The sequence below is a fragment of the Camponotus floridanus genome, unplaced genomic scaffold, assembly GCF_003227725.1.
Source record: "Camponotus floridanus strain SB8 unplaced genomic scaffold, Cflo_v7.5 scaffold138, whole genome shotgun sequence".
Classification (NCBI taxonomy): Eukaryota; Metazoa; Arthropoda; class Insecta; order Hymenoptera; family Formicidae; genus Camponotus; species Camponotus floridanus.
In genome coordinates, this window is record NW_020229257.1 from 42,874 (window position 1) to 54,441 (window position 11,568).

Below are 11,568 nucleotides of genomic sequence, written 5' to 3' on the forward strand. Positions count from 1 at the left end.
CTTTATCGAGCAAGCTTATTGTCGGTCCTTCTTTCGTGGTTGGCAGAAAATATCGAAGGTTATGTTAGGTCAGGCCGAGGCGGAGGAGGTGTCAAGTGATGTAAACCATGTCGATTTATTCGTGACAAGTGACGTGAAGGGATTTGATCGAAATATAACATGACAAAAGCACGTAACTTATATTGTTGATAATAATAATCTGGAGGGAGAGAGACGACTGTCTTTTACAATGGCTGATAATAATTTAGTAAAGGTTTTCGCAGCCGAGGACTTTAACCCAGAAAAATGTAAGTGTCTCGCACACATACTTTGCTCGCGCGCGCGCAGGCTAAGAAATATAAAATTTTACTTTTCAATCTTACTTCTCGATTTTTCAGTAAGTTTCTTAAATATATAATAGGATACGAAACGATTTGTTTTCAGTCATAGGAGACTTGTCAGGAGACATTCAACATTTATTTGAACTTGTGTCTTTAACAAGTTTAACATATCATATAAATGTTTATTGATTGATTAAATTTTTATAAAGTTTAATATGGATTTTGAAATATATAAACGATGATAATAATCAGTTATATTTAGTTACTCGAGTCTTTTTGTTTATAGTTGTGAAGGAACTCAGCGCACAATGCATTGGTGCAGACGAACTGAGGCAACAGCGTGCAAAAATACAAGAACTGGCAAATAACACATCTGCTCAATTGAAAAGAAATGTATATCAAAATTATATGCAATTTATTGAGACTGCCAAGGAGATTTCACATCTGGAGAGTGAAATGTATCAATTGTCACAGCTTTTGAGTGAACAACGCGCTTTATTAAGCATGCTAGGATCTACCAGAACAGCAGGCGTTGTCTTTGAAGATTTGTCACAGCAAGAGAATTCTGCTAATTCCGTATCTAAGGAAGAGGAACAAAAGCAAAAACTCATTCAATTGATTGAAAATGTTGAAGGGGCTCTGGTTAGTCATTATATCTAATAAATGAAATGTATTATTACAAGTATAAGTAAAAAATTGTCTTTTTCTTACAGAGCTTAGCTGAAACTCCAGGACGTATATGCTTACACGAAGGTTCCCTGCTTGAGCTAGATCCCATCGAGGGAACACCATTAAAGAGAATTCACGCATATTTATTCAATGATGTTTTGATGATTGCATCTTGGCTGGCAAATGGCGGCAGGCGTGGTCCGCCTAGATATAAAATGCAAGCGGTTTATAATCTTGAAAGCCTAGCGATTGTCAATGTGAGGGATCATGGCACAGTTAAACTGGCCTTCAAACTATTGGCGTTTTCTGACACAAGGGTGTTTCAGTGCCCTACAGCGACAAGTAAAGTTAGTGTGTTCAAAAACAATGATATTAAAACAAAAAATAGAATTGTTTGAATCTATTTATTTTGCAGAAAGAATGGTTAGATAAGTGCGAGCAAGCAAAAAGAGCAAAGCTAGCAGAGGAGAATTCGACTGATAATGCGCCGGATAACGATAAACATCCAAAAGAAGACAAAGCAGCGCCGTCTCGTTCAATGTCGTTAGATTCCAATACATTAGGTGAGAGATACAGATGAGATTTACAGATATAAAGTTCTTGTATTTCAAACGAATCTTTTGGCTTTTATTTTATTTATGCATATCATTCTCCACCTGTTTATATTAATTATCATTTTTCTTTATATTTTACTCATCAAGCATTTTCACAATTATTTAAATTGTAAGGATTTCCATTTAAATTCTCATTAGGCATGGATGACGATGACGATTCGGAATATCACGAACCGCCTCCAGAGTGGGTGCTGGAAGTAGCCGAAGATCTGGATTCCTGCATAGCGCAACGTCATTTTGAAGAGGCTTACAGTTTACTAGAAAAAGCAAAAGTCTATCTGAAGGATGCTCAACCTATACCGTTACTGACGGAGATCCAGACGAAGGTAAATGACAGAGGTCGGTCGTTGGTCAATGTACTAACCAAGGAACTAGAATCGAGTGCCGAAGCAAAGTCGTTACAAGGAGGCGGGTTGAGAAGCGCGCGACGTACAGTTAAACTTCTGATAAAGTTGAATAGGAGCGCTCAAGCATGCCATTTGTATCTACGATTATGTAGCGCGGTATTGAAGGCGCGATTGAAGAGGATTAAACGAGAAAGCACAACCATGGCTTATGTAAAGCAACTCAGCGCGATTGCCTTCAGCAATATAGTAGAAATAGCGAGAGAATTCTTAAAAACCTTTCCTCAATCTGCAAATTGTACTTCCGGTAAGTCAACATTGATAAAGATATTAGTCACAAAAATTAAGAGATTTAGATTAATTTATAAACTGTTTGTTGGTATTTAAGGTTTAATTGTATGGTGCAGTCAAGAAGTGAAACATTTAACGTCGCACTTGGCTGAGCAACTTTTTGTACCGCAAATCACTTTAAGCGTATTGGTAGAATGCATTGTTGCTGTTCGAGGTCACTGTGATCAAGTGCGTATTCTTCAAGGATTAAAATAGAGATAGATATTTGAATGTATTTATGTATGTTAGATATATGTTTATACACACGAATTTATACACATTTATACACGAGTTTGTACACATGTTTCAATATATATGAGTTTGTAATAATTCAATTTTCAGCTAACTCAGCTGGGCATGGACTTTCGTTATCAGTTAGATGGACAAATCAGATCTCCATTAGCCAAAGCCATTCAAGATGCAGGAGAGAGTTGCGTCGATACGATGAAGCGTCATGTGGCAGAGGATACTTGGCGACCGACAAATCTGGAAACTAGTCAAAATCTCCAGAAACTATTATCAGAGCTCGACGAGCTTGGTATTGGCGTACCATCGTCATATGCAACAAATGACTGTTGGATACCGTTGACACACAATACATTAACCTTCTCCAAGATTTATATCAGTCTATTAGAAGATTGCCTCAGCGTAGCTATACCCGAGCTTATGTCTACGATAGATAACGCATTAGTATCCGTAATGCGGGTCGAAGTTCAACATTTGATTGTTTCGCTTACGGATCCGAAATTAAAACAAGAGGTAACACTAGTATTATTTCTATCAAGTTATTGTATTATAAATTGGTATAATACGCGTCTAAATTTTATAATACGCGTCTAAATTTTACTTGTTTTCAGCGAAAATTAGTACAAAATAATGCAGCGTATGTACGAGACATTATTATCGCTCGAGGAATGGAATTGTACAAATCCGTGACAAATCAAAAATTCACAAAGCTGCTTACCCTGAAAGAACAAATTGTATTCGAATCTCCATCGCCTACAAAGCCGAAACCAGCTCCGAGAACATCAATTCCTAAATACTCTACTACAGAATATCTTTAGCTAAAATAAAAATATCATCACTTGATTTATAGGTGAGGGAAAAATGTCACAGGAACAAATGTTTGTATATGTATATCATACATACACTATATGTATGTAATGTACCGGATGATGTATTATATTGTACATATGAGATCGAGTTTCTTAGGTGTAGTAGATCCACGTATCATAATGAGATGAAATGGAAGTGATTTGTTATTTCACTTCCATCATAGATATATATTAATTGTAATGCCATTGTAGAACTCGTAAGATGTTTGAACAAACAAACTCGGAAATTTAATAAAATAGATTACTATGTGCGCGACTTGTCTAGGAATGCATATAATCTGTAATAACATTGTAACATGTAATATGCTGTATTATTTACAATCAATTGGATATAGATAATTTATGTATACCTATAATTATTTATATAATAGCACTATTTTGTACTGTTGTCGCTGCAACTGCTAGTTTCTTTATTTGTTTCCAATTTCCTTTTTTTAGCACGTATGTCAGCTAGAGTTTGCTCTATACTTCTTTGGTCCTTTTTGTTTTCACTAGGAACTAGAAATTGACAAATTTTACTAATATGTGTTTGTATATGCAAGATGAGTCTTTTACACACACATATCTATCAATCTTGTAACTTATATAAAACTTTTGTAATTTTGATTTACAAATCCAAATCATTAATTGTATATTACATGTTTCATTTTTTAAAACTATACAATATACTATATACAATAATCATCGAATGATTTTTGTTTGCAGTAAAGCTCAAGTTAAAATTCAAATATCCATTATATACATTTGCATTTATATCATATTTATACTCACCACATCCATAACTACTATTGGCTTCTGTTTTTCTAGCAGCTTCAAGAGCAGCTTCCTTACCAATCAGATGTTGATATTTATCTTTGTAAAAGCTGTTGGGTACAAAATTCTCCTTTCGTTTCCTAGATTTGGCATATTCCGCCTCCTCCTTGGCTTTATTCTCTCTCTCTTTCTTTAATCTTTTCGCAACTTCCTCATTCCATTCTTCGCCTTTGCGTAATGTATTTAATTGATCCTCCGAAGGTGCATATTCCCTCTTAAAGATGATAATATAGCGGTCGACACCTTCCTCACCAAAGGAATACGCCAAAACATTTGCCACTTCTGCTACATCATGACTAAGAGTCCAAAACAGAGAAATATATGTAACATAGAATGTTCCACAAATATAACATGTGCGTCTAACATTTCAGGTGTAATCGCCAAACAATATATCTATACTTACACAATGCTCCTGTGTATCTGGTCCATGGCAGAAAATTTGTGTTCTTTCATATTGTCATCCTGTAGGAACTTGTTAATTTCTTCTTCGATCTACGATATAGAGATGATATCTTGTTAAAAAACCGAATCCGAATAATTAATCGAAAAATGTGAAAAAAAGAGAAAGTAAAATAAAGGCTTTACCTTTTGCCGAAAGACTTTCAACTTATCCGCCTCGGCCCTCTGACGTTTCTGATATTCCTCTTGCTGTTCTGCATAATCGAAATGAGTTCACATAAACGAAGAAATTCTTAAAGCTTTTGACGAAAACGGTTCGTTTGTCTTTTTGTAAATTGCGTATTTTTAGGTTAGGACTCAACTGACTTTTCATAAGCGCCTTCTGCTTGTCGTTCACCGACGGTGGCTTGTCCATGGATTTCAGAATGGAGCCCAATAAATCCATGATTTCGACGATTTGTTCAGGCTTGTCGATATCAGGAGGGAAAGCTTGCGAACAAGCTGTCGGAACACCAAGCTCGTCGTATATAAACACAAGTACGTTCGGTCAAATCACACCCGAGCGAAAGTCAATTCATTTTTTTTACAGTCACCTTTCCAATTCCGAAAAGTCTCTAGGCGCAACGCTAGAGACATTTACGTTTCAATAAACGCGAAAGACACGTCGAAAGTTGGAATGTCGTTGATCGAAACGGGAGGGATCTCGCGAAAAATATCCTTCGCCTCGCGCGCGATTTTATTCGCTCGGCGGATTTTATTTACTCGATCGGCGGATCTCGGCTCTCGTTGACTCGAGTCGACGTTTCGATCGCGGTAGTTCCGGTTGGTTCCGGCCTCCGAGCGAGCGCAGCGGTGGCAGCAGCGGCGGTGGCAGCAGCAGCTTTGCGCAGCAGCAGCAGCAGCAGCATCGAGGCGGACCACGGGGGACGCACGCACGTACGCACGCGGAGTAGCGATCATACGGCGCGTGTACGCGGTGAGTGTGTACGCCGAAGTGTGTGCCGTGACACAAATAAAACTATTTTTTTAAACCCGTCCCGAGCCCGTGTCGGATCAGCGCGCGGCGTGCGGTTGCGACTTGCGTTGCCCTCGTGTCCCCACCGTTCCGTTATCCAGGATTCCGTTGTCGGTCTTAGCCGTGTACCCGGCTGCGTGTGTGCCGAAACACTGATTAACATGGCGAACAGCATCGCACCGGACTCGTGGGAACAGCAGGCGGACACGAACGGCGATATCGTCGGCCCGCCCCAGGACAAGTCCATCGAGAGTAAGTTCTCCACTCTGAACGTCAACGCTGCGGAATTCGTGCCTTCCTTCTGCATCAGCTCGTCGCCGCAGAGCAACACAGCGACGACAGCAGCCGACAGCAGCCCCTGCAATGTCGCCGCTGCGGTGATGAATACCGTAACCACCACCTCCATGCCCGTCGAGATACATCATGGTTAGTTCGCCAGCTGGAATTTTGCCCCCCTCGACGTCCCACGCGACGGGAACGCTGGACGTTCTCGCGACCTGCGCCGCGATTATCATTGTTATGATTCTCGCGCGCGCACTCCCCCGCAACTAACCCCCTCGTTGTTGCAACGTTGAGTCATGCGGAGGCATGCACGAGCACGGGCATCTCCCTCGCACGGTCGAGCGTATCGAGAAGGAATTCCTTATTCGTTTCTCGTTACTTTTCCGTCTGGCTTTCAATTTTGTGGAGTGCCTTCTCGTATCTATGCTGTATTCGTATGTTGCTACCAGATTTAGATACCATATGGTTTGATTGATATACGAGCAGATTTTCCCGTTCTCGAACTTGCAATAGCTGGCGAATATTTCTTTATGTTAACGTTATTCGTTGCACGTATGATTTGGTTTGTACCCGAGTATTCAAAGTGGATACTCATCTTTGTTACCAAAATTATTTTAATAAGAAATAGGAGATTATTGTCTATCTTTATATCTTATTGTTATTTGATATTTTAATTATAATTATATATTCTGCGTAATTATGTTACGCTGCTTTACATTTCAACAATTATTCGAATAATGATTTCAGACACTTGACATTGACGGTACATTTAAATGTTAAAGTATCTTCTCACTCTAACATAGCGTTCAATGTCTGTGAGTCAAATAAAAAAAAATCCATTTGTTTGATCCATATTTGCTGATTTGGTATCAGTACGATCGATCAAGTATTATTGGTAAAATTTAGCCAAACTTTGAAGAACACCCTGTATAACATTGAACAGATACAGATTGAATTGATATCTTTCTCGTTGACCTTTGTAACTGTGTGACAAAAAATATTGCAATATTTGGTATGGAATTTTATATTACTCTCATAATATTAAAAATTATTAATTTTCTTAGCTTTATTTATTTTATTTTATCAGTTTTGTGCAAAACTAGAAATATTTGACTTAAATAAGGTAATAAAATTACTATAATATAAATAAAGCACTTCCTTAAAGAAAATTATTATAAATAATAAAATCTACTTTTCGTCTTTTTTTTTTGTTTCTTTGTATTTTTCTAGGAAATTCTACTCCTGTTGTCTTATCAGATCCAATTGGCAGTCGAGTTGAGGAACCTCCTGCTGGGGGAGGGGCTCCACCACCGAATGTTAACGACCAACTAAATATCAGTCCAGAGCATCAACCTGCAGATTCTTGGGAAGAGGCAGCGGTCGATGGTGACCCTTTACTTACACCTGAAAATGAGGAAGTAAGTAGTATGGGGAAGTATGAGGAAGTATGAGGAAGTTTAGTTAAATGCTTCAAGTACATACTTCAGTAATAAGATTTTTGTATTATATCTATACAGAATGTTTGTAGTTCAATTATAGATTGTTAGGCAATTCTGTATTGATTTTGTCTTGAATTTTTGACAGAATGTCATTTTTTTTATAATGTTTAATATTTTTATACATATATGTATATGCGTATGTTGATATTTCTATAAAAAAAAATTTGATAGATTAAATGATTTCATCTTAAGATAGATTATTTTATTTAAGATAGATTAAAGAAGAATAGTAGTTTATTTGAATATACGTTCTATATATAAAATTTTTCTGATTATATTTTTTGATTATACAATTTCTCCTACTCAAGGATTATTTTAAGTGATTTGTAAACATTTTTTCATAAATATTAGAATAAATTAATTTTAATCATTATGTATCTTTATATTATTATTATATTTTGCATTATTTCTAGGCTGATAATGAAGAAGATGAAGAACTGGTTGTTAAAGTACCCAAAAAGAAACCTATCAAAGTAGCAGAAGATACTAAAAGCAAAAAGGAACATGTTAACGTTGTTTTCATAGGGCACGTAGGTAAGTAGTAAATTTACACATAAGTGTAATGCACAACTATAGAATATTACTTGATACATTCTTAAAATAAAATTATTGCTGAATAATAATTCTTTGATGTATTGCAGATGCTGGAAAATCAACTATTGGGGGTCAAATTATGGCCCTTACGGGGATGGTCGACAAACGTACCTTAGAGAAATATGAGCGAGAGGCGAAAGAAAGAAGTCGAGAAACATGGTACTTAAGTTGGGCGTTGGATACAAATCAAGAAGAAAGAGAAAAGGGAAAAACTGTTGAAGTGGGTAGAGCCTACTTCGAGACAGAACGAAAGCACTTTACAATATTAGATGCACCCGGCCATAAAAGTTTCGTACCTAATATGATTGGTGGTGCGGCGCAAGCCGATTTAGCAGTTCTTGTTATTTCTGCGAGAAAGGGCGAATTTGAAACGGGATTCGATAGAGGAGGTCAGACGAGAGAACATGCTATGCTTGCTAAAACCGCGGGTGTCAAGCATCTGGTTGTATTAGTGAATAAGATGGATGACCCCACTGTCGAATGGGACGAGGGACGATACAATGAATGCAGGTATACATCGAAAATGCGCAAGATTTAAATATATTAAATAATAATAAATGGAATATATATCGATACATGATTATATATATATATATAAAGTTCAATTTAAACATTCATTAAAATAAATTAATTTATCAGAACTGTTATAACATTAATTAAAATAAATAAATTTATTAGAACAATTATACGAACAATTATACCAAGACATAGTATCAAGATTTGTACTTTTTTTTTTTTAGTAGGGTATACTTTCTTTGTTTTGTCTTCTGACAATCGACAGTAACGTTATGTATGCATTTTTGTCGAGATTTGTGTAAATAAAAGAATATTGTAAAATATACATATTTTACAGGGATAAGATACTGCCATATCTTCGTAAATTAGGATTCAATCCTACAAAAGATCTTACATTTATGCCAGTCTCTGGTCAACTTGGCATTGGTTTAAAGGATCCAATACCTGAACATCTTTGTAATTGGTACAGCGGTCCACCATTCATACCTTTTATTGATTCGCTACCATCACTCAATCGTAAGAGTAATGGACCTTTCATCATGCCAATCGTCGACAAATATAAGGACATGGGAACAGTAGTTATGGGTAAAGTTGAAGCAGGTGAAGCCAAAAAAGGACAGTCGTTGCTTGTTATGCCAAATAGGGTATGTATAACTCTTTTGTTTATGAAACTAAATTTATTACTTTATATTGAATTATATTACATTCAATGCAAAAGATGTTTTTTTTACTAAATTCTATTTAAAACAAAGTTAAGAATTTGGAGTTTTCTAAGAAACAAATTAAAGAACTTTTTGCTAAATAGAAAAAAGATAAACCAATATAATGATTAATAAAAATTACATTGAAACTATGATTTTCTCCCATGATTTCCAGTTTTATTTAACAAATATAAAGAATCTTTTGCATCAATCTAATGCAGACAATTTTTGACACTCTTTTTTTTGTAATATTTGTGGAAAATAAATATTTTGCATTTTATATTTTTTTATATTATATATATATATATATATATATATATATATATATATTTATTTATTTATTTATTTATTTATAAAAATATTTAACTTTAAATATATAGACGGCAGTAACGGTAGATCAATTGTGGTCAGACGACGAGGAAGTAACGTCCGTTGGGCCTGGGGAAAATGTAAAGATTAAGCTGAAAGGTATCGAAGAAGAAGATGTTAGTCCCGGATTCGTTTTATGCGACAGCAATAATCCTATCAAAACCGGGAAAGTCTTCGACGCGCAAGTGGTGATTCTGGAACACAAGAGTATTATTTGCGCGGGATACAGTGCTGTCATGCACATTCATTGCGCCGCGGAGGAAGTCACGGTAAAGGCGCTAATCTGTTTGGTTGATAAGAAAACAGGCGATAAAAGCAAGACGAGGCCAAGGTTCGTCAAGCAGGACCAAGTGGCTATAATGAGAATCGAGTGTGCGGGAGTTATATGTCTTGAAAGATTCAAGTTATTCCAACAAATGGGTCGCTTTACTCTTAGGGATGAAAGTAAGTAACATTTTAATATAGCATATTCTCTTTCTTCATCATTTGGCTTTTTTCTTGTTTACGTCTTGATTACGATAACGGCTATGTATACAATTTCAGATAAAACTATCGCAATTGGCAAGGTGCTGAAGGTCGTGGAGTAAAAAAAAAACTTGCTTAAATGTTATGACACAGATTAATAATAAAGGAAAATGATCATTATTTCAATGTGACAAATATATGATGATACAAGGCGAGCACACGATATTAAGCAAACCAAACGGGCATGAAATAAAATTTGGCGGATTAGTAATAATGTAACATATAAACACACAACACTCACCTATGTATCGCAGAGCTATACGTGCGTCCGCGTGCTACGACGCAACAAGCGGGGGGAGGGGGGAGGGGGGAAGAAGGGAAAAATATTTATAGCCTGATATATATAAGAGCAAATAGATTCGATTATATAGATAAGGAGACATACACAATCGAAACTCAAGAGCGTGTGTTCCTTTTATTAGATAAGCTGAATGATGGCACTTGCATTGAAATAATTATAAATAGATAATGATCAAATAATTTAACCGTGTCTCCTTGATAATAAAAAGAAAAAACCACGATATTTTTATTCTTCTGAGGTGCGACACATATAAATGGGAAATAAAGTAGGCGATTGATATCGATTACGGATTAACATTAAGGAAATATGATTAATATTATTATATAATTATTATTAAAAATAATAATTATTAAAGTGGTGGTAAGAGTTGGAAAAGAAATTTATTGAATAAATCAACAAGATAGTGTTACACAACAATTTATAATTATAAAATTAATATTACAATTATTATTATACTGTTTCTTATTATATTGTCATTAAAAACAAATTTGCAAAAAAATATGCCCTGATAATTTTAATAGGGACGTGGATGTATATCCGTCGTATACATCCTTGCAATATGACGGATTTTTTATATTCGAGTCAATGGAATAAAGTATATAGCACATGGGGTTTACGGATATTCAAGGCGCACGAATACGTCCGTATTTATTTCATTTTTCAATATTTTTTAGTTTAAATGAGAGAAAAATATATAGTCTTCATTATTTTTAATTTACTAAAATTCCTGATCCCTCACAAATGTATAATAAGACACAAATATATACAAAAAAGCAATATGACACATTAACGCATACTTTTGATAAATATTTTTTAAGCAAGTATTTCCAAATATGCATCGCAAGATATTTACGAATACACTGAATGTCTATGGCATGTAGAAAACGGGTAAATAGTTGTAAATTTACAAGCAAACAATTAATTATCCAAATTGTTCTTAACTTTTGTACAAGTGTGCATTTAAGATAATCGTTTTACTATTATAAATTATCAATCAATTATAATTTATATTGAAACAATGTAGACAGTTTCAAATCAGTAGGTCTATTCTTTTTAGTTGTACTCGTGGACGTACTCGGTTGTACTTTCTATATCTTCTCTCTTTGTTTCTTTTTAATTAAGTTTTATCTCAATATATTTATATATTTTCTATATATTTATT

The 11,568-nt window shown here is 35.3% G+C and overlaps 3 protein-coding genes across 4 annotated transcripts; 2 read left to right on the plus strand and 1 right to left on the minus strand.

The window, feature by feature from the left end:
- The first annotated feature begins 47 nt into the window (after positions 1 to 47).
- Positions 48 to 3,449, plus strand: LOC105248071 (exocyst complex component 8). The gene is made up of 8 exons (XM_011252642.2): positions 48 to 287; positions 607 to 962; positions 1,034 to 1,336; positions 1,405 to 1,552; positions 1,742 to 2,254; positions 2,336 to 2,466; positions 2,620 to 3,036; positions 3,135 to 3,449. Exons 1-8 carry the CDS (start codon positions 230 to 232, stop codon positions 3,339 to 3,341), a joined length of 2,133 nt encoding a protein of 710 aa, XP_011250944.1. The 5' UTR covers positions 48 to 229; the 3' UTR covers positions 3,342 to 3,449.
- Positions 3,450 to 3,484: 35 nt separating this feature from the next.
- Positions 3,485 to 5,290, minus strand: LOC105248073 (sperm-associated antigen 7 homolog). Its single transcript, XM_011252643.3, has 6 exons — positions 4,971 to 5,290; positions 4,791 to 4,858; positions 4,609 to 4,697; positions 4,164 to 4,501; positions 3,743 to 3,890; positions 3,485 to 3,670 (listed from the first exon to the last, which is right to left on the minus strand). The coding sequence occupies exons 1-5, from the start codon at positions 5,047 to 5,049 to the stop codon at positions 3,766 to 3,768; spliced, it is 699 nt and encodes a 232-aa protein (XP_011250945.1). The 5' UTR covers positions 5,050 to 5,290; the 3' UTR covers positions 3,485 to 3,670; positions 3,743 to 3,765.
- Positions 5,291 to 5,471: 181 nt separating this feature from the next.
- LOC105248074 (eukaryotic peptide chain release factor GTP-binding subunit ERF3A) lies at positions 5,472 to 10,389 on the plus strand. 2 transcript variants are annotated; one of them, XM_011252644.3, is made up of 7 exons: positions 5,472 to 6,045; positions 7,132 to 7,319; positions 7,814 to 7,934; positions 8,042 to 8,504; positions 8,848 to 9,154; positions 9,592 to 10,024; positions 10,124 to 10,389. In XM_011252644.3, the coding sequence occupies exons 1-7, from the start codon at positions 5,781 to 5,783 to the stop codon at positions 10,165 to 10,167; spliced, it is 1,821 nt and encodes a 606-aa protein (XP_011250946.1). In that variant the 5' UTR covers positions 5,472 to 5,780; the 3' UTR covers positions 10,168 to 10,389. The 2 variants fall into 2 exon arrangements, with proteins under 2 accessions (XP_011250946.1, XP_011250947.1); XM_011252645.3 differs by having other exon boundaries at positions 5,472 to 5,871.
- The last annotated feature ends 1,179 nt before the right edge of the window (positions 10,390 to 11,568 follow it).